The 23134-nt window shown below is 42.8% G+C and overlaps 1 protein-coding gene across 3 annotated transcripts in view; it reads left to right on the top strand.

The window, feature by feature from the left end:
* The window catches only part of ETV5 (ETS variant transcription factor 5), a 56292-nt gene that overhangs the window by 465 nt on the left and 32693 nt on the right, over positions 1-23134 (top strand). The window contains exons 2-6 of one of the 3 annotated variants that reach the window (XM_008532358.2): positions 2644-2765; positions 2918-3036; positions 3173-3260; positions 3384-3431; positions 3539-3589. The exons of 1 other annotated variant lie outside the window; for it this stretch is intronic. In XM_008532358.2, coding sequence (XP_008530580.1) covers positions 2992-3036; positions 3173-3260; positions 3384-3431; positions 3539-3589 — 232 coding nt within the window. In that variant the 5' untranslated portion in view covers positions 2644-2765; positions 2918-2991. The remainder of the gene's footprint in view (positions 1-2643; positions 2766-2917; positions 3037-3172; positions 3261-3383; positions 3432-3538; positions 3590-23134) is intronic. One more of the 3 variants, XM_008532357.2, reaches the window with a different exon arrangement.

Below are 23134 nucleotides of genomic sequence, written 5' to 3'. Positions count from 1 at the left end.
GCTAACGGTTCCGGATCGCTCGGAGAACGGGTTTCCGCACGTCGCGGGGGAGGCGCGCCGGAGCGCGGGGTGCGGGGGCTCCAGGGTGGGGATGCGGGGCGCGGAGTTGCTGGGCTTTACAGTCTCTGGAGATCTGAGAGCCCCGAGGGGACTTGGAGGCTCGCGAGAAGAGGCGCTTGGCTGAGCTTTGCAGTGGGGAGGAGGGGGCAGAAAGCAGCTTAGGAGGAATATTTGAGAGGTGATGTCCCCCCAGAACACCAGGAGGGGTTAAGTGACATAGGCATGTGCAGCTTGCGGGGTTGGGGTCGGCCAGGAACTTATGCGGACCTTGCAAGTTTCAAATTGTGTAAAGTGGACACCCAGTCCCCTCGCTCACACCCCAGCAGACTGAGGGCATTAGGCTGCACGGCGATTCTCGAGAAATCGGGGAGCATCAGTACAGCGGCCTGAGGATGGTGGGGGAAAAAAAAAACGTGTGCGGGGGGGGGGGTGGAATGGAGAGATGCTGGAGCCTCGCGCTGGATCAGGGATCTGACCGCATTTTCACAGAGCAGGGGGCCTCTGGGGGGAACCGAACTCCTGGTTAAGGAGGGATGCCTAGGAGAAATGTTTGGAGGGGTTTTTTTTTTTTTTTTGGAGGAGGAAGGAACTGGGAGCAGTTGGTAGCGCCCAGCGCCGAGGCTCATTTTTATGAATGTTGGTGACTTTATGAATGAAGTGGGTTTCTTTCGTTGGCTCGCTGCTCCCTGCGGCTTTTTTCTTTCCCTTTTTGTGAATGAAGCATTGAGCTTTCTTCCTAAAACGCTGGGGTGAGGGGCCTTGCGTCGGAGGCTGGGCGTGCGTTGAGAGTGGGGGCGGGGGCGCATCTGAAGGAGTTTTCATGAATGGGGAAGGCTGGGAATTGGGTGGAAGTGTGTCTTGTTTTGTGAATGGGGCCCAGCGCGAGGGATCCTGTTACAGCCTTTACCTGATGTGGCGGCCGCGGCTCGCTCTCCCATTCATAAAACCAGGCCCGCTGCGCACCGCGGGGGAGGGGCCTCGATCGCGCCGCCGCGCCGTGTTAAAGTTTTCCTGGGGGCACCGGGAAGGGAGGGGGGGCACAAAGGAAGTGGTTTAAACTCCTGGATGAGCCTTCCCTTCAGGCTTAAAAAAAATTATACTTTGAACATGATTTTTCTAGCCCTTGAACTTTGAGGGCTGCTTTAAAGATCCTCGATGCCTCTTTTGGGTTCGCTTATGGCAGCTTCTTTCTTTAGTTTTTGAAAAGATATTCTTGCTCTTCGTGGTGAAGTGTTTTGCAACGTGTTTCATCATGAGACTCTGAAAAATCCTCCCCTCCGCTCTCCTACCCATTGTCCCCTTCCCCTAATAGACATTTACAGAATCTCTAAGGTCACGGTTTAAGCTGACAGATTTTTGAAGACTGCAGAGGACTTGTTTTCGTGCCTCTCACCTCACTGCTGTTTCTCGGATTTTGTATATGGGTCGGTGACTTTGAGAAAGAGGCTTTATTCCGAACCTTTTAGCGCTGTTTGGAAGGCACGCAAGCAGGCTAGCGGGAGTGTTTTTCTAGAAAGTTATGAACTGCGTACAGTTTTACTCCTCTCCCTCTTTCTCTTTGCCTTTGAAAATATCTGATTACTTGGGCCAAAGTGCTGAGAGGAGGCTGGCCTTAGAGGGTTTTCTTGTATCCTGCTCACTTGCGAAAATCTGATATACTCCAGACAGTGTGAAAAACAAATTGGATGGAATTGCCCGCTGAGAAAAAGTTCCCTATTTAAAATTTGTATACAAGTTAAACAAAAGAATTATCCTTAAGCATTTTGTGTTGCTTAGAGCTGGGTTGAGTGAAATTAATGTTTTCCCCATTTTGTTGACTTAACTGCGTTTTTATTTGGAGAACAAAACAAAGTGTTCAGAAAGATGGTACCTTCCTAAAATTGTTACTTTATTCCTCCCAGACGAAAAAAAGTTCCCTCCTCTCCATTTTGACCCCCAGCCCCTCTTCCCCGCCCCAAAGCTTGACAGAGGCGGAAACAAGTTTAATTTTATTTTTTTGCATGTTTGGAAAAAATTTACTTCACTACAAGAAACAAACTGAATTTTCTTCCCATGAATCTTTTGCTTTTAATGCTTTTTTAAGATCTGTGGTAAAGATGCACTTAAACTATGTGCAGTGGAATTTAGTTTCCTTTATCCATTACTTTTCATAGCTATTTTATTTTAGAAGTTGGAGATATCACAGATATCTCTATAGGTTGCCATGGAGAAATTTGTGACATTACAGACACTACACCTGTTTGGATAGAAGGTTTAGGTTTTAATAAAGAGTTGTATGACAATAAGTACCCCTCTGATCAGTATGTTCCTGGAACTATTTATAGTGTTTTACCACTGACCTACAAAATACTTTTAGAAACACTATGTATGTCAGATTCTTAATTGCCAATAATTTGGAATGCTTAAACCCAGTTTCTCTACTTCCTGTCACTGTACTATCAAAAATTAAATCATTTCTTAAAAAAAAAAAAACCCTAACACTACAGATGCCCTGGAGAATCTTCTATTAGAGAGAATCTTGAAATCACCCTTTCATAATGAAAATAAGGTTTTTTGGAGTTTGTTTCTGTTTTTGTTTTGTAGGGGACAGATAGTAGCAAAGCTATAATCTTAATGATGAGAGAGAGAGGAGAAAAGGATGACTAGGGAAATGGATTTGCCACTGACTGCACTATGAACCTTCGATGCCCTTAATCCAGCCCGAGGTTAGTCTGTAAAGCTTACACCTTGACGGGCTTTAAGTACCTCAGGGAAAGGTAGTGATTTTGCTCAGGCCCTAAAGAAAGAGCAGTATAAAATTACTTTAATTCTCTTTTTGCCCCCCTGTCAGTTAAAATCTCCCAAATTTATATTACAGGAGGACCCCTTTCCCCCCAGAAATTACTCAATGCTGAAACCTTTCAGAGTGACATTAGAGACATTGGAAGCACCATGGATGGGTTTTATGATCAGCAAGTCCCTTTTATGGTCCCAGGGGTAAGTTTGTGTAGCTTTTGGTTTGTTTTGTCCTCCCTCTTGGAATATGTGTGTTCTCCTTATCAGTTTAGTGGTACAACCCCCCTTGGACCCTTTCATTACCCATGAGTCTTCACTGTGTGTTGGCCTCTTTCAGAAGTCTCGATCAGAGGAATGTAGAGGGCGGCCTGTGATTGACAGAAAGAGGAAGTTTTTGGACACAGATCTGGCTCATGATTCTGAAGGTAGTGAAGCTTTCCCCTCTGTGTTGTGTCTTCCTCAAATGGCTCCCAGTGAAAGCAGCCGTAGTCTTTGCTGCCTAGCTGAGGAATTCTCCTCATTCTGGTATCTTCTGTTTTCAATTCCAGAGTTGTTTCAGGATCTCAGTCAACTTCAAGAGGCTTGGTTAGCTGAAGGCAAGTTTCTTGGCTGTCCTATTTTCCATATAAAACATTTTACTGTGCTTTTTAAATAAAGCTTTTAAATAAAACTTAAAGGTCTAAAATAAAAATCTCTTTTCCAGCACAAGTTCCCGATGATGAACAGTTTGTCCCAGATTTTCAGTCTGATAACTGTAAGTACCTTTCTGGTGGTGGCCGTTTGTTCTGAAATTGTCTGGTCTTGGATCATCCGTGTCTAGAATACTCTTTTCAGCCGTAGCCAGCATATTTGGACAGTGGAATGCATTTTGTTTCTTTTAATAATTCAAAGTTAACCCCCTAAACTTTTGTTTCATTCCTTACTGAAATTATCTCTAAAGTGCTTTTTATTCTCTTGCAGGTAAGATTTACTGAACATAATTCCATCCTCAATTGCGTTTTGGCTAAGAGTATTTCAAGCTCAAAATTATCAGTTAATTGACATCCTATATAAGATGTTAGACCAAACACGCATTAATCAGACATTATCTTAGTGTTTTTGCTTGTTTTATAAATTAAGTCCTTGATGCTAGTGGTGAGCCTGAATTTTTTTCTTTTAAAGGTGCAGAACATAGTTAATGGAAGATTCCAGTTAATTGTGGTTTCACCCAACCTGTTGTCAATTTTGCTTCTACTTCTAAGTTGACAAAGGGCGTTCAAAAAGTGACCACCCTTATGTTTTCATGCAGTCGTCAGGACTTTTATCCATCAAAGAAGAGTAAAAACTTTTTCTTAAAATGTCATTAAGTGCTCATATCATTGAGATAACAAATGCAGTGGGGAGCTCAAAAGATGACTCTCAGTGCTGGCAGGGACACAGTTAGCTTTGCACTGATCTTTCTTTCTGGGCTGTCCTCAACAGGTTTGGGAGCTTTTGTGGTCCAGGCAAGCTATCAAGGACAAAGCTGGCTGATGAAATTTGAGCAGCACAGGGCAGCTCTAGAGAGCATTAGTCACTGGCGAATGAGCAGGTTTAAGAGAGGCCTGGAGAAAATGCTGCGTCTCTTGAGAGTTGCATCATAGAGAAATTCATGTCTCTTAGTCATAGTTTATAATAGCAAGCACCTGAGCCAGGCAAGGATTCGATTTCTCATTTTGCACCAGCAAATTCTTCCCAGCTTTTTTTTTATCTTGTGTGTATGTGTGTATAAAAATGCCGCAGGAAGAGAGAGGGTATCTGTGGGTCTAAAAGCAGGGAGTTCTAAATCATTGAATGAAAGAACAGAGGTACCACCTAAACTTTCTTTAATGATAGGCCTCATATCCAAGGCACAATGCCATGAAAATTGAAAAGGGAGTAAACTGTAACCCACAGATGCATGGTTACCTTAGCTTTGTCACAGCTTGTTGTGGATGTTTTCTATAGGAAAGTAAACGCATGTTAATTATTGCCCTTTGATTGCTTTAAAGTGATTGGGAAGCTTGCCACTGAAAGGCTAAATAAAGATAACCCAAATTGTGTGTGTGTGGGGGGGGGGGGGTGTGTGTGTGTGTATGTGTTTGCAAGATAAAAGAGAGGATTTGTAATCCCACTTTGTTCTGTGTTGACAATTTGGCCCAGCCTTTCCAGTTCTTGCTCAGAGCAGCATAAACTGCAGTCTGGGAGGTGGCTTTCTTGGCAGAGGTTCTTTGAAATGCTTTTACGACAGTTTTGTTTGTTTCTCTGTAACCCAAGAGTTAAAAGGAGGTGAGATGACTGCATTCAGATTGATTTCATGTACCGAAGCAAAGGTATGTTCTTTAGAGAAAGATTTCAGCAAACAGGATTTATATTTGGAGAGATATTTGTCTGCAGGAATAGGCTAAAGTGAAGGGATCAATAAATGTGTTTTGGCTCCTTAGAAATCATTCCTGCTCAGCAAATAGAATGTGCTAAGTTCTTTAATTAAAATGCCATAGCTAAAATGGAGGTGCTTTGGGAGATGCTTCTGCTTACCAAGTGGGATGTGTTTTTTACTTTGTTTGCTTTTTGCTTTAACTTCTTAAGGTTGAGCTTTTCTGTCTTTTAAGGATAAAGCAGATGGTTGAGTAGCCTTGAGAAATCTTTTAATAATTCATTCCCCATCTCTGACTCTTATTTCTGGAGATGGAGCTTCAAGAAGGATAAGAGTCAAATAGATCGACTTACCTTAGAGGTTAGGCGGGAACACAAATGGGGGGAGGGAGGTGTGTCCTTGAACCATTCGTCTTTGCTGTTATGTGTGACTGGTTTGACTGCAGTTGAGACTGACAGTGTAGACATGAGAGCTGGCAGAGCCCAGGGCTAGGCAGACTCTTTCTTCTCTGCAAGCACGTCTCACAGCCTTGGGTTGAAGATCAGCTTCCATCCTGGTCACCTTCTGGGAGGGGCCAGGATTATTCCAGGGGAGGGGGAGAAATTCATTCAAATTTAGTGAAGCCTTATGAGTTGTTTTGAATCACTTAATCGGTGAACTATAAACCAAACTTACACTTGCATGGTAAAGCAAACCTTTTCCTTACAGTAGCAGAAACATTTGGAACAGATTTGATTAATTTTCCATTGTGTGTGTGTGTGTGTGTGTATGTGAGAGAGAGAGAGAAAGAAAATACTAAGTAATAGTTTTTATTTTAGAATGTCAATTTTGAAAATTATGGCTTACTTTTTTGGTAAACACTATAAGCTCAACTTCTAAAGAGATTATATTTTGTAAGTTTTCCAGATTTGGGTTCCTACCCCTAGGCATCCATCCATAAGTGGGTTTTGAATAAATGAAACCATTGTTCTTAGAAGTCTTATAGAAATGCCCAGCTTACTCCTGGCTATACAGATTTCACCTTACCTCACAAATACAGACATTAATAAAGTCTCTGCCTCCTGGAATCTCTTAAAGGTCAAATCCAAAGGAATAGAAAGTGCAGCCTATCAACTATACAGACTATAGGGGTTCTGCTAGTGACCCCCATTGTCCCTTGGTCTTGAGAAGTAACCCTGAAGATCCCAGGTTGTTCCAGCTGGAAGTCCCTCGTAGGGATAGTCTTGCCCAACCCCTTCATTTTACAGAGGGGATGATAGAAGGTCCAGATAGTTGGAAAGACTGACTAGTGATTTCGGGGCGAATGGGAGGGGTAGGTGAGATGAGAAGAGAACTTAGAAAATCGGATCCTTAAAGAAGCTCTGCAAAGCTTCACAGCCAGGGGGTACTGTCATGTTCAGGTGTGCTCAAGGCTCTCCCGCATTATTTCAGATACCCAGAGATGGCCCTCAGGAAAGCCTTAGGGAAACTGCTGGCAGCCCAGGCCAACACTGCAGTCCTCTTCATTCTATGATCCTGAGAATCTTATTAAATATCTTGGTTGCCTTGAGTTTTTCCGTCTAGGATTTGGAAGAGAGAAAGAAATTATAAAACAGAAAAATTATAAAACTGACATGCTTCCTAGAATACATATTAGTGTGTGTACAGATAAAACTTTGAGCATATATCTATGTCCAGCGTATTATAAATAAGTATGTGTATATATCTATATAAATGTGTGTGTAGCTAAATATGTGTATTAACACACAGAGCTACCAAACCGGGGAACCCAAGTCAGTAGATAGCTGTGTACACATCTTTACACATTTTCACAGAATTAACTACAAATCAAAACCATGGATAAGATTAGAACTCAAAGTGCTTATATTTGGGAGGGTGTTTCCATTCATTTTTCTGAACTTGGGTACTTAACTGTGTTACTAGACTGTGGCATATGTAAATAGTTTTTTAAAATGCAGATTTTAGTTCTGCTTTTATAAAATCTGATTTGTTTTCATTGGGTTATTGTGAATGTTTACCTGTCAGCATCTTGAATAACTAAAATATTTTATACTGGAGAGAAGGCATGATAAAAATCTGATTTTTCAAACCATGGCCTCAGGGCTGCCCTGGTCACACAATCCACTTTGGCGGCCCAGGGTTCCCCGGCCCGGATCCCCATGCAGACGCACCTGCTTGTCAAGCCATGCTGTGGCAGGTGTCCCACATATAAAGTAGAGGAAGATGGGTATGGATGTTCACTCAGGACCAGTCTTCCTCAGCAAAAAAGAGGAGGATTGGCGGCAGATGTTAGCTCAGAGCTAATCTTCCAAAAAAAAAGATGGCCTCCATACCAAATATCATTTAGAGAACTGTGTTAAAATCCAAATGACCTTATTTTCCCCCTGAAGTGTTCTTTTTAGATCTCTGTTTCAAAGAGTGGACTGACAAGGAAGTATGAGTAATTTCCTAAGACTGGCTAATTAACTGATAAAATCGACTTTTCATAAATACATAGCAGTAGATGGCTGGGGAAATAGGATTACTGTTATGACAGCCTTTGAGCCTGAAACACATTGATCTTAATCCTGTTTCAATCTCAGATTATTCAACTGTTTTTTTTGGGTTTTTATTATTACATATGAGGCTGATATAGTAGAGGCAAGTCTTTCCTTTTGCAGAGAGCACATCATTTTGGACCTAGATGTGGTGTAGCAAAACTCTAGGTTTACTTGCTCTGTGGTCTCCAGCCCTTTCTATTTGAAAAGATCATCCTAAAGCCTTTTTGTTATGAAAGGTAAGAAAGAAAACAAGAGGCACTTTAAAAATAAGAGGCTTGAGGGAGTCAAGGCTATGAGTTTTATCCTTCTCAAGAGCCAATAGTTCTGAAGGTAGGGAGAAGGAGGGGTGGGGAAGACAGCAGGAGGACAGTGTGCAGGGGATAGGTTATACGATTCCAGGTTTACAATGCTGCTTTCAAAGTCTTTGTTAGCTAGCCCACTGCTTACACTGAGAGAGTGCTGAATGATTTGAAATCCTTCCTGTTTTGAGAGCTTCCAGGATCCTTAGACCCAACACTCTTAAGGATCCAAGACCTAGAGTTCCCATTTATCTAAAAGAGCCACATGTTTACACAAAATCTGTCTTCGTCTAACTTTAATTCAGTTTGGCTTATTAAAAACAATGGAGTTTTCTCTTCTTCTTCAATGTCTCTCTGCTCTCAGTCCTCTAATAAAATCCAGTAATCTTTCCAGTCCTTTGTGTCTGTCGAGAAAAACGTGGAATGGGGAATTACATCTGTGTCTGCCAGGCAGATCACTTATGTAGATTCCAGGGGTAACAAAATCCTGGTATCAATCAAGAATTTACCATCCATCCTCTGTTTGCCAGCATTCTTCACTTTTACAAGATTAAGACATGGGTAGCCTGATGAAGCTGAGAATTTGTACTGTCTGCCATTTCTACATCTAATAGTATCATTGTTTTAATTTCAGTCCCAGAAAAAATGTTACTGGTAGTGGAGTTGGGTGGGATGTGTGATTCTCTACCAAGAGACTGTTCCCCCTACATGTTTCTCAGGTTTCAATGGTGGTAAAGTACATCCAGGCTCAGAGGCTCACAGCCCCCTCTCGGGCGCATGGCTGCCCTTGAGGCAGCTTGGGCCCCATCTGTGCCCTGGCACACAGTGCTTCTCCATTCGGAATCCGAGGAGCTCAGAGTCTTGTCATGTTGCAGTTCCCAGCTCTTGGACAAGCGCCAGGCATGCTGATGCCAGTAGCGGATTAGGTTGCTTTTTTAAAAATTCATTTTGTGAACTCATCAAGCTCGTTTAACAGAGGCTTTCGTCGTCAGTTTCTATCATTGTCCCATCCCTCTAAGAGGCTCAGCTTAAAGAAGGGGCAAAATAACTAGGCCTTCAGAGTGTACATGGGTGGGCACGCACCTGCGTGCATGCATGCGTGTGTGTGTTTGTGACAGAGAACGTAACCATAACGTAAGTACACCTTTGGGCTTGGCAGGTGGATGACAGTGGACTAGCAACTCTTCTCAGGGAGAAGAGCCCGCACATAAAAGGACCCTGCATAGCAAAGAAAGGAGGCTCCTCTGCCTGGAAGGAGGAAGCTTCCAGGGGAAAGTTGCAGCAGAGGGTGCGAGGCTCCGGGGAGCAGGATAAGATCTAGCTATTAAAAGCCCCGGAGTTTGAGACTGATCTGCAGAGCAGCCAAGGCATCGAATGGGGATCCTGTGGTCAGAAAGACTTCAGAGCAATGCTTCCCGTGTCATCATCTGAGTTCACTGGGGGTGGGGGTGGGGGCAGTCTTCTTTCGAACATAAGCCATTTGAAAATAGCCAAATATATTATGAAAAAGAGGAAACAACCCAACAACTACAGTTTATCTCCTGGATTTGATTTTCAAAAAGTAGTATGCTTTTCCTTGAAATAAAGTCTGGTTGTCAGACTGCCTTCATCAGATCTTCCTCAGGGGGATTCGTGAAGGTTTGAAAAAAATCTCTAAGAAACCAAACCAGTTTTTAGCCTTGTACTTTGCATTGTCCTTGGAGCATTGTCCTTGGAGTAGATTTCACCTTCCATCCCCAGATCTCCTCACTCTTCCCTTGTGATGTCTCATGGGCATTCAGGGGGGTATTAAAAACCTTTCAGGTCAGATGCAAAGCTAGGGAAAGGGACTGTGAAACTGTTTGTAATAGGTAGCTCCCACCCCCCACACCTGCAGCCAGAGAATCTAGTAGTGTCTCCAGAGACCGGCTCCCTTGGGGAGGAAGCCAGGTGGCTCCCAATGTAGCTCTTGGCAATGATTGGAAAACAAGGAGTCTGGAAAGGCGGGCCTCCAGAGAGGGCGTCCTCTAATGCAAACCAGCTCGCCCTGGGGCAGCAGAAATACCATTGCTACAGTCACATTCTGAACAGGGCAGCACCAGATAGTTTTCTTTTGCCTTTCTCCTTTTGCCAGAGGGCACTTGCAGACCTCACTTGGAGCTGACTTGCACACCCTTGCAGATTTCAGCCAGGGTCTTGGCCATCTGAATCTTAGGGAGGGTGTGGAGCAGGCAGGCGCCTGCAGTGTCTGAGTTTCTTACATAAACACAGCGCGCTGGGTGAGCAAGCGTCCCTGCGGCGACAGCTGGGCTCAGCTCTGTCTGCCCCAGCGAGTTGAGCTGCAGAGTCCCCCTCTTGCTTGAATGGAGCATTCCAAATTGGTTGTGAATGGAGGGCGGGGCTCCCTTGCAGACTTTTTCAATGAATAACCAGACCCCATTGTGCAGCCGGTGGAAAAACAACCAACTCAAACAACACTGGGACTGTTAGAAATATGCTTGTGATTGGCAGCTTGGAGAACCTCCAAAATTAGTTTCCTTTGGCTTCCCTGCTGCTCCTTGTTCTCGGAGCCTGGGCTTAATGGGGCTTGAGTTTTCTTTTAAGTGCTGACTTTAACCCTCCAACTTCCATGCTGATGGCCTGGGCTTATGGGGAAGGGCTGCTACCGACCAGTGAGTGCACCCCCCCTTTCTTTGCCTCCCATTTTAGACTGTAGCTGTCTAAAGGGAGTGATAATAGGAGAGGGTGGTTTGGCTTCCCTGGAGAGAGAGGTGTTGAGACTTGATCTGAGGATATTACCCTTTTATCTCCTGCTTCCCATGGGGCTGTGGCTTTCGCTCCCCGTTGAAGATTCCTGCCTGCTCCTCTACTCCAAGCTCCAGTCTTTACTCCAGGCCTCAAGAACGGGTGTCTGGCTGCCACAATGCAGATATTTCTTGCGTAGGCTTACATTTTAACATGGGGGAGACAAAGCTGTAATTTCTCTACTCCTCAGCCTTCTCTCTCCTGTTTAATTTCCCACTGTGGTCGGATCCATGTCATTTTAAAATGACACTCCCCAGACTGCTACTCAGCTATGGGGGGGGGGGCTCACTATGGCTGCAAGCCTTACCCTGGACACTCATCAAATGCCTTGCCTCCTCAGTGAACATCCCAGGGCGTACCGGAAAGAACCTAGCCTCTGAGCAACCCCAAAACCAGAATTGCCTCCTCACCCTGGACGAAGCCACGCTCTAGGGGCACACTTGCCTCAGTGGTGCCCACCCTAAGCATCCTCCAGCATCTTCTTGGCTATCAACTCACAGACACCCCCGAAGGGCTGTGCGGGCTAGACCAGGGTTGTATGATAGGCATAAAAAGGACAATCACTTAAAAAGCAAAACAAAACTTAACAGTAATGATCCAGCGCCATTTCCTCAGGGTTTTAAAGAGCTTGTCTTAGTTCCTGCTCCTCATCCTCACAACCGAAATGAGGCTGTTTGCATTTGTGTTTGGCTGTAAGGATTCTTTTTCTGAAATATTTCCCTTGCTATAAATTGGTCCTGTAAGAATGTCTTCCCTTCCCTATTAAAAAAAAAAGAGCAGGCCTGGGCAGATTATCCTTTTGTGAGAGAGTTTGAAACCTCTCAGGAGGTAACCCCAGCTATCAGCTGTGTAAGAGGATGCTGATATTTGTGCTTCTCCAGAGGGGCTGAGGAGGACTTAGCTTACATAAACACTTTTCAGCTGAGTGCCTGGAAATGCTTTGTAATTGCCTGAAAGGGCACTTAATGAGGGTCTTTTATACTTTTCCCATAGAAAAGGTAGAATAGAAGAGGGGGGATGTCTCTTCTAGGAGGCTGCCACAGTAAAGGCCAGATCCTGGCGTGCCTACCCCAAGTTTTCTATAGAGAATAATTCAGCGGTGATAGCTTCACTGTGCTGAGGGATCTTCGAGTCAGAACATTTCTGCTCCTCCTTAACTCCCTTTTCATACCTTTCCTTCCCCAGCAGCCATGAAATCTTATTTCTTGAGGAATAAGGAGAAAACAGCATAGGGTTTTAATGTATTCTGTATTTTGACAAATATTAAACTTAGTCCTTCCTTCCCAATTTCCACTCTTGTTGAAACAGAAAACAGTTTCTCTTCGGCTGTAAGTGTCTCCAAAAGCAGAGAACCCGGTCTTATGTTTCTTGATCTCGGCCTCAGCCGTTGCGCCCCGCTCTGCATACAGCCGATACTTGGTGAATGTATTTCACCCAGCACCACGTTCTCTGTTATGTTCCTCTTCCACCCCATCTTTCAACAGCCCCCAACACCAGCCTCTAGCTAATAAGGAAGTAACTCTGTAGAGGGTCTCTGAGTTCTGAGAGTCCTTGGAATGACCTTAGAGAGAAATAGAAAACAACTAGTTATGGCTAGTTCTCATTGTCTGATTCCTCTTTTAAACACACACACAGCCCAGTCTTCCTAGGCTGCATTTAGACATTATGCAGCTAATGCTATGTTTCCCAGTACGACTGCATGTGCTGGAGAACAAGTCATGGTTGAGGCATGCTTGACGCACTTGCTGAGTTTCTGCTTTTAGGAGAAGGAGGGCTATAGATAGAAGGAATGGTTCTCGGGGGAGACGCCGATTTCTCTAGAGTTTGGATTTTCTCCTGTCAGATTTTAAAGATGAATGTTAAACTTGAAGTCAAAGATAAAATTTTCCACAGTGCTTAGATCCTATTTCTAGTATTCTTAACACTTTAATGCCACTTTAGATGAGAATTATAAATTGGGAATTAATTATAGAAGGGATGAGTTTTGCAATTTTTTTGCAGTTTTTTCCCATTCAGAAAAAATGCCCTGTTTCCCCTTTTCCTGAGGTGTGTTCCACTGTGAGCAGTCCTTCTGGTAAAATGGACTGTGGTTGACTTAAGGCCCACAGTAGAGGAAGCCATCGTGTCATCTCTAACAAAGCTCGAGTTGGGAGGACAGGTTTTCTTAGACCTCTTTCTCAACCATGAAAATAAAACAAATAGTTGTCCATCATATTGGTGAAGGTTGAATATTAAAATTCTTTGAACAGCTGCCCCAGCAAAGTAGTTGGTATAAATAATATTCAAATCCTCCTTTTGGTGTAATCAGGCCAGCCAGTCACGTTTTTATTCCTTCAGTCCCTTAATCTTGAAAGTAACCAAAGGCCCCAAGTGGAAGCCATCTCTCCAGGCTGTAAGTTTACCAAGACCCGGCCCTTCGTAGTCAAGCCCTTGCATTCAAACCCAGAGGAACCGCTTATTTTCATCTTGACTCTCCTCAGAGTCAGCTCAGTACACTCGGACAATCCTTTCACTTGACTGTCAGATGCTTTCGTTTCTCTGTGGCCCACAAGTTTTGGGATGGACACTCTTATGCAATTAGAAATATTAATTCTACACAAAATACTTTTATGGAAGAGCCACATATCTATTAATACACAAGCCGTACCTCAATCAGGGTTAGGCCAGTTCTTTTCTAAGTTCCTTCTCCTTGCTTTAATTTCTTACTCTTATATTCAAGGCCTCGGGATTTCTATTTTCAGAATTCTAAAGTAACAATTCTAAATTGTTAGGATAAATGAGACCTTTGAAGAAAAGGAACTGCATAAATCCAAGCTGTTTCAAAAATAATACTGAAGTGTGGAGAGTGTGAACTTGAAGTAAATCTGAAACTAGTTCATCTGGGTCAAAAAAAAAACCTCTCTACTACCATTGGCATTAAATTACCTTCCTTATTTGATAACAGAGATTTTCTGTTTAGAAATGACTATTTGAAAGATGTGCAATTTTGTAGTGAGAACAAGATGCAGCTGTTCCGTGATAGGTACTCCTTCTTACCCACGGTTCCCCATCTGTGAGTCAGGACGTTCCTGATTTAGTACATACATCCAAGGTGGGCTCCTCTTACTAATAGTACCACTTCTCTTGGGAGGAGGAGAGAAGGAGCATTAATACAAAGAATCTCTTTCTTTCTATTTTAGCTATACTTAGAATAAAAACCTTTAAAAATCACCTGTGTCGTCATTGTTAGTATTGATAGAGGTAAAGAAATGACAAGGCCAGTATCCCAAATTCCAATTCGCAAGTGGAACTCTTAGTTGATGACCAAGGATGTGATCAGCCAACTTCTTTAACCTGGCAAACTTGCCGCTGGGTGGTAGGTCAGCCTTGAGGACTCTTGCTTCTAAGGCCCACAACAAGCCAGTCTCTGCCTTCCTGTGCATAGGCTCATTATTACCCTGAGCTCTTCCCAGGGCCCTCTCAGCCTTTGGAGGACAAGAGCATCTCCCAGCCCCTGCGTTAGAAGAAGCAAATAGCCTTGAGGACCACTTTTGTTCTTCCTAGCCAAAGCTGTCCCCCTACTGTGTGTCCTTTAGGACCTGGGTGGCATCCTTTCCTTGGATCACATTTTCTCCTCTCTGGAGGAGGAGTAAAGAGGCAGGGGAAGCCTTGAACCCCACCAGAGGCTAGGGTGCCCCCCACATTTTGATCAGTCAGCCTATATGGTACTATCCCACCTTTTGGGGTGCAGTTGTATGTTATACAGTGAACTCCCAAAGTGACTTTCATGGGCAAAATTTAGTTTTTCATCTTCTGACCAGTAGTGTTTCAGTTGGTGATTTGATTCTGAGATACCATGTGCTGGTTCTGCCGGCCAGCTGCTACCATTGCTGGAAGAAGAAGGAAGAGGGGGAGGAAGTTTTTTGCAGGATCTTATAATCGTTGAGCAAGCTTAACAGAAGCAAACTTCCAAATCACCCCCTCTCCTCCCCATTATATGAAGTCACTAGAGAATATGAGCATTATAGTTCAAATAATATGATCTCAGCAGTGTAAGAATGCCCCCCAATAAAGCCCTTTCCTGTAAAGTATAACCCCCTTATCAAGTGCATCCCCCTTTCCCACAGAGAAATTAAAATCTGTAAGTGTAAAACCACCATTTTCATCTTTTTCTGCTTTTACCCTAGCCGGAAGGGCATTGTTTTGGGGTTTCACGGAAGCTACAGCCCAGGGGCCCCTTAAGGTGGAACCGCCAATGTGCTTTGACATCTTCAGAGCTGGATTTCCCCACTGTTGAATCTATCTTGTATCATATTCTCCACATTCCAGGGAGCAATAAGGGCATAAAATACCATAACACTGGCCCTACACAAACAAAATTTAGAAACACTTCACCCTGTAGAACCAATGTGAGCACTGCTGCATTTTGTTGTTGAAGCACCAATCCTACACACAGCCAGCATTTCCCCAGAGAAAGCGCCGTCTTCAAGCCCAACGCATTATCCGTGGCACAGCCTACACCCAGGTCGCTGTTGTCAGCTCGAGGCCATAGCAGAGATTTAGGGTTATCCGAGGTAATAGAAAATGGAAGGGAGGCTTACAGAGCATGGCCTCATGGTTTTAACTTCTTCATGATATCAATTCTGTTGTCTAATTTAAAGCCCAGGTGGGAGAAATTCTATCAATAACTCTAATTCCTGTATCCTGGGAGAAATTCCACTGCCTTTGCAGGTGGCCTTTAGAGATGCTTCAGATACCACTCTCACTCATGCTATTTATACATTTTCAAAGTTGGGCCAGTTCTTTTCTAAGCTCCTTTTCCTCCCTTTAATTTCTAACGCTTGAATTCGAGGCCTCTGGCTTTCCATTTTCAGAATTCTGAAGTAATCTTCTGATGTCCCTGCTAACCCTGTTTTTCTGCTACCCCATTTGTGAACGGAGGGTGGGCTCTCTGGAGACAGTCTCTAGAATATCTTTCAAGTAAGTGCCTATCATTTTTCATAGGAGCTCACCAACAGAGTGTTCCTGAGCTGGCATCCCCAGAAAGCTTCCAGCTCTTGAATTTCCAAATACTCGGGATAATGTCATCTACTCTTATGGGCAAAAAGGAGTCGTCTTCCCCACCTCACTTCCTGCTGTAGCAAGACCTGGCTATAGTTTTGTTGGTTATTATTTCACTCTGTTATTCCCCAGCCATTTTCATGCAGGGTCATCAAGACTTGAGTCTCGCTCTTGGTTTGATCCTTTACCTATGCCACTGTAAGCCTAACCCTGATGGTTGGATCTGACTATCTTTTTCCATAGTCCGTGTCATGATAATAAGTTCAAAGTCTTTTTTCTAGAGCTGATTATATCATGCCAAGTTTCTAGCTCTAAATCATGAAAAATGAGTGGTTTTTTTTTTTCCCCACACACCAACTCCTGAAGCCTCCCTTCTGCTGACTGGAGGTTTTTCCTACTGCCTCAGAGAGATCGGATTCCTGGAGCCGGATGTTCTCGGAACTAGCTTTATCAGTTCCTAATTTGGTTCTTGCGTTATTTATTGTACAGAAGATGATATTGGCCATATAGGAAGGGCTTCTCTAATTGTTAATTGATGAATTCTGCTGCCTCATGGTTGATGCTACACTGCAGGGCCCTGAAATATACCACCAGGGTGATATTCAGTCCTTTGGTCCTTGCTGAGAAACAGCACAAGTAGGAAAAAATAACCTGGAGTGATCAACACTCTAACCCCACCATGATTGATCACCATTCTGAAATCCTGAATACCACCACTGTGCCAATCCTGGAGAGATCTTTCCCTATACCTACTGATACCAAATTCTATCCCAGAGCGGAAGCCTTGCTGTCTTCATGTAGGACTTTGCCCAGGACAAATGCAGCTATTTTGCAGTTTGAGATTGCAGAATGAGCCTGCCCTGAAATCTCAGCCCCTGTATGTAGTGTGCTCACCTAGGTGTTAGCTACACCAGATGTTCGTCATATTTCCCATGAACTGTATGGAGAGCCTGGATTGCCCACTGGATTCCTACTGCCATCCTTGATTCCCAAGACATAAATGCACAGGGGATTCTCCAAGCCAACATACTTTCTTTAACACAATTTAGGGCTTCAGCTCCACATTCCTTTTGGATCTCTTAGCCTGCTGAGCTAGGTTGGAACAGTTGGCACCCCCAAGAACTCTTGCCTTTTTTCCCTAAGGCTGAGAGCACCAAAAATCCCAGGCCACTATTTCAAGCTTCCTCTCTTGGCCCTGGCCGTACTCGGCCTTTATGGGCAAAAGGAGCCACCCAGCTACTTAGGAGGGAAGAGAATGGAGGAGAACCTCAAGGAAGAGAACTTCAATTCTTTTTAATTTTGCCAACCTGCACAGGTTGGTGATGGCTGCATTGTGCCCTCTTGAGGACTCTAAGGATGAAATTTAATGAGTCATCTAGCTGATCTGGTGATGCTCCAAACCTGTTGTACATATATATTCACAAGGTGTGGACATTCTCCATTTTTTTCCAAGACTGTTTTGTGGTCTTGAGTTGGGCATATGTTTTAGTTCCTGTTATATGTGTGTGGAATTACTGATAGATTTTACTTTTGTTAATATTTTGTACTTGCGTAATTGCTGTCTTTTTACCCAGGCAGTGGTAGAGGTGGCAATGGGCAATAGTCATGCTGACAGCAGTACCAGTTTCCATTCTGCCCTCCTTGGGTGTTCCCTTCTCCTTTCTAAGTGGGCCAGGGCCAAAAAAATATTTGAGAACCACTGCCTTAGACGTTAGAGTATGATCAACATTTGTCCTTGTGTAACTTTAGATTCCCGGAGCTATGTTATCCAAACATGGTAAAAGTAAAGGATAAACAGGACAGTATCCTTCCAATTTGGTAATGGGCCAGGGGTGGCTTTCTTCATGTGTGAGTGCTTGGTTTTGAAGTTCTTAGCACATCTACTTTTGACTTGTTAGTTGACCATAAGATAAAGGGATTTTTTTCTCCAAGTATCTCAGAGGAGATGGGATATAGTATGTTTTATTGATTTATTTTCAAAACATATTTCTACATTTGCTTCATTTCTCTATGTATAAATATATTTTTCTTTCTGAACCATTCGAAAAACAAGTTGCAGACGTTATGACAGTTCACCCCCAAATACTTTAGTGAGCATCTCCAAAAATTAAGGACATTCTTCTACATAGCCTAAGAAAATTAACTTTTATTCAGTAATATTCAGAATTCCCAAATTGTCCCCTAAAAGTCTTTTATAGCTGATATTGATACTGTTTTAGATCTAAGATTCAATTAAGAATCACACATGGCATTTATTGTTATGCTTCTTTTATCTTCAATTTACAACAATCTGCCTACCTTTTTTTTTTGTTTTTTTTGTAACATTGGCTTTTTTGAAGACTCCTGGCCAGTTATTTTGTAGTTGTTGACTTTTTTAGGCTACATTTTTTTTTTTTTAAGATTGGCCCTGAGCTAACATCTGTTGCCAATCTTTTTGTTCTTCTCCCCAAAGCCCCCCAGTGCATAGTTGTGTATTCTAGTTGTGATGTGCCTCTAGTTGTGTATGTGGGACACCATCTCAGCATGGCCTGATGAGTGGCACCACTTCCGCACCCAGAATCTGAACCAGCGAAACCCTGGGCGCACGAACTTAACCACTTGGCCACGGACCGGCCCCCTTTAGGCTACATTTTTAAAGGATTTGTAGAAATGCGAACAACTTACAGAACTGCTGACCTTAGGCGTGGAAATCCCCTATGTTGTCAAATCTCTCACCTCTCACATCCACGTTATTGTGTTGACCTTAAAACACTGTTAGATGAACGGGGTGGGTCTGGTGGAGACTTTTGGATGGGAGATTGTTTGTGCTTGTTTGAGGACAGGGCTTTTGAGGGACTTATTAAGATTTTTTAGCACAGCTTACTAAATAGTTGATTTGACTATTTATGGATGATTTTTTACTATATTCAGTTTTTTAATTTATGCTCACAAAAGTTAGCTCTGTGAGATATTAAAGAAAACACCACATTCCCCCATACCTTCTCCAATTCTGCTTTTAGAACTTGTGCCCCCTCACTAAATTTGATAACATTGCAAATTTTTATCTTTGGAAACTGTTGCCAGGCAGAATCAACGTTAACCATTCAGACGGGTTTGAGCATGTCTCTTCCTTGGCTTGGAAATCCAAAAGGCATCTCTTTTTCCAGATACTCTCTCAGGTGACGGAACCTATCTGTGTACTTCAACTCCCTTGAACCTCCTTGGTTCCCAGAACAGGGTATTGTCTCTGGTCCTTATCTTTCACTGGTGCTGCTATAGAAATTCAAAGAATACTCAGATATTAGGAATGTATTTTGTGCTTGAATTGAATTTCTAATATACTCAGCCCTAAAATAAAGACATATTTCTGATCTCTTCTGGAAATATGGTGGAATTTAAAAAATAAGCCTCATCCTATCTCTCTGTCTTTTCTTACTTAACTAGCTGTTTGAGCTTTGTCTCAAAATTTGTCAAAAAAGGCCAGAGGGAAGGAAAGGCAGCAGTATGTTGGAAAGTAGGCCTTTTGGCTTTGTTGTGCTTTTCAAAGCACAGAACCCAAGGGCCAGTGCAATCTGGTGACTTAGAGCCCTCTGGTCTTCGTGAACGGGATACTCTGACAAGTTAAGGATAAATCAGGGGAGAAGAGGCCACACCCACTCTTTCTGGTGGCATCTTCAGTTCTGTTTTGCCAATGTCATTTTTATATTCACATGTCCCTCTGCCATAGAGTCTTTTGCCTTCTTTCCTCCTGTTCCACTCACTGCTACAGCCAAAGGACAGTGTGGCAGATGTCTTGGGGTCCATGGTAGTGATCTAAGAGAGGAGCAGTGACAGAAAGCTGGTGGCACAGAGAGTAGTGAGCTTAGGAATAGACCTTCACTTTAGGATTATGGCTGTGGAATCCCAAGAAGTCTCTGACTATGACCGCGTACATTCCATATCACATTTGTGGAGACGTGCTCTGAGAGGCCTGGAGACAGAGGCTGGCCACCTGAGACATAGCCTCATGACCTGCCATGTGGAGGCAGGTACTGGTGTTTTGGTCAACTTCCATCCTGAGACACAACTCTCCAGGTAAAATAAGAAGAACATGGCTGTTGAGTGTGACCAGATAAGTTCCTCCCCCGAGGTCAGACCTACACAGCCAATTTGGGAAAGATGGAGTCTGGCCCAGATGGAGGTAATGAAACTGAAGAAGGGAGGAGGAAAACCCCGAAGCAAAGCCTGAACGATGACAACTGGTGGAAGGCAGGCGAATCCTGTGTCTGAAGCAGGGGAGATAAGGATGGGCTTAATCTGTCTCCTGCTCAGACCACGGCATAACTGATTGGCAATTTCTTTAACACTCAGCAACTACATAAATGTTGTATGTATTTACAGAAAAGTCTGTGGCAAACTGAAACTTTGATGATTATAAAACACACCAAAGGAAAGGCTTGTTAGACAAGGTGGGTTTTGTCTTTCTAAAAAAAAATAATTCCTTTTGAATCAAACTGTTGTTCATCATAACATTCAACAAAAGTGTTTTCCTTTGTTTTGATCCTCGGTACTGTAATAGTGAAGTTCACTGCCAGCACTGGCATGGGGTAACGGCCTTGGACAGAGTCCACAGGCCTGTCCTTGTGGGCAGGAAACAGATTTTGTCAGCAGAGGGAATTATTATTTGTCTTGAATGGGCCAGTTTGTCTATTTTTTCCATTTTAAAACAATTGGGTTATTTCTTTGGAAGAGTGCTTCTAAACCATCACAGAAGAAGGATTTTCTCAAGTTTGAGAAATCTTAGTGAGTATTAACTCAGTGATGCTATCTGACCAGGACAGGGCTGCTTTTTTCAAATCAGAAGCTTAATTGAAATAACATAGCAAGAGTATAGCTTGATAAATTTTCACAAACCGTACAGGTATTTAGATCAAGACCTAGAACTTACCAGAATATAAGGAGACTACTTGTGCCTCCTGAATAGGCAGCACCCCCAGACTCGAGTAACCTCCATCGGGACTATAAACACCATAGATTAGTTTTGTCTCCTTTTGAACGTTATATAAATTGGCTCGTACAGTATGTTCCCTTTTGTGTCTGGCTTCCTTTGCTCAATATATTTAGGAGAGTCCATGTTGTTAAATGTAATTGTAATTGCTTCATTCTCAATTCTGTGTAGTGCTGAGATTTTGTTTGGGGTTACACTGAGACTATAGATAATTTGGGAAGTATTGATATTTTTATAATATCAAGCTTTCCAACTCATGAACATGACATATCCTTCCATTTATTGAGAGTTGTTTAATTTTCCTCAGTGTTTTGTAGTTTTTGGTTCAAGCACCTTATATGTCTTTTATTAGATGTGGGTATTTGGTCTTCTTTGTTGCTATTGTACATGTATTTTTTAAGTTTTACATTGTTTTAGTAACTATATAGAAGTAGTTCTTTTTATATATTGGCCTTGTAGCCAATGATCTTGGTAAATTAGCTTATTGATTCTTATACTTTGTGGATACTTTTATATTTTCTGTGTACCCAACCAGGCCATCTGTGAATAATGACAGCTATATTTTTTCCTTTCTAATCTTTTTGCCTTTATTATTTTTCTTGACTTACTGCATTGGCTAAGATCAGGCCTGATTTTTGATCACTCTTTGGAAGATAGAAAAATCTTGTATCTCCCAAGAAATTCCCTAGTAAGAACAGCAACCATGAAGTTAAGTTGGTTGATTTATGAGCATCATTTCTAAATTTAAAATGGTGTTATGGTGGTCTATGAGGCAATACATTGGACTTTGAGTGCATACCCAGAAATAGGGACTTAAATCTTGTCAGCCAGCCTTACCTTTCCTACCTCGGACAAGTAGAGACTCTCATATGTATTTGTGCGTGGATCCTTAACAGAGTTCTTGTAGTTAAATAGGGGTCCAGACAACTCAGTCAAAGTATTCTTGCCTCAGAGGTGGCGTTAAGAGGGAATTGTCAAGAAGCAGTTTCAGGAGGGGCAGGGCATTTGGGGAAAGAGGTGGTATACATGGCAACAGTGTGGGGAACTGTTCCACTCTGTGTGGACACTTCCACTCTGTGTTCACACTCTGTGTGATTGTGTGGAACAATCTTCCACTCTCTTTTCTCGAGGTGTCTTTCTTCTCCAGCTCTTTCCCTGTTTATTTTAATCCCTTTTTGATTTAGTCTTTTTCTCTCAGGGGGACCTGGGAGGCAATATGATGGAATGACTAAGAGCTGTTTAGGTAGGAATCCTGACCACTTACAGTTATAACACCACGGCAGATTGCTTACCTTTTTGAGCCTTGGTTTTCTCATCTATAAAATGGAGACAGTGGAAGTAGCTTTCTCATTGGGTTGGAAGATCAAATAAAATAATGTATGTAAGAGCATCTTGGCACAAAGTAAATCATAAGGGGTCTGGCTGGCTGCTTCTTTCTTTGTCCGTCTACCTTGTTCTTTTCCAGAGATATATTAGTTCTTATGCATTTTTCCTTCATCCTAGAGCACTTTCTCTCAAGCAGGTGTAACGTGGTATTTTTGTTGTTTCAGCTGAAAAAAAGGTTAATGTCTTCTATTTTTAATGTACAAAGTGGGTGAGTGAACTATCTCCCATTTCTATTCATGTGGTAGATTACTGAACTGAGAGTAGGGAGCTCTTGCCTCCTCTCGCTCTAATAGCAGCAGCTCCAAGACCTTGAGCAATTCCTTTAACTCCTTTGGGCCTCAGGATCCTTATGTACAAATGTAAGGGCCTAAATTAAGCGGACTGTGAGGCCCTACTCTAACTCTAATTGTGTCTATGAGAAGATGCAAAAGTCAGAACCCTCCCTAAATTATGCGTGTCCTAAAGAAAGGCCCATGTCTGTTTTACTTGCTCTCATATCCCTGGCACCTCCAGGATGCCTGGACCATAGAAAATGCTAGTGAATGAATGAATAGGTGAATGAATGAATGAATGAATGGAATCTTTACAACAAGGAAGGTGGCCCATATTCCCCTGGAATTGTTATTAGGGCACCATTGGCTTTATGGGCCATCTCCCATAACTCTGAGCTTAAACTCAAAATTTCTATTTGTAGAAAATATTTATTAACTCAGTCAACTTTGTTAGCATTTCTTTTCAAACTTCCTCAGGAGTTCTTGATCCTTTTTCAATTCTAATTCATTGCCACGCTCTATAGTCCTAGGTTTCTGTCATCGTTTAGTAAGTCGCCTGTGCGAAGGTAAATACTCTATTTTTGAAAGCACAGTGTATAATTACACAACATCATAGCACCATCTGCAAGGTGCTGTGC

This window comes from Equus przewalskii, chromosome 18 (assembly GCF_037783145.1).
Source record: "Equus przewalskii isolate Varuska chromosome 18, EquPr2, whole genome shotgun sequence".
Taxonomy (NCBI): Eukaryota; Metazoa; Chordata; class Mammalia; order Perissodactyla; family Equidae; genus Equus; species Equus przewalskii.
The sequence above is the reverse complement of the archived record's forward strand: the minus strand, read 5'-3'. Positions and strand labels throughout refer to the sequence as shown.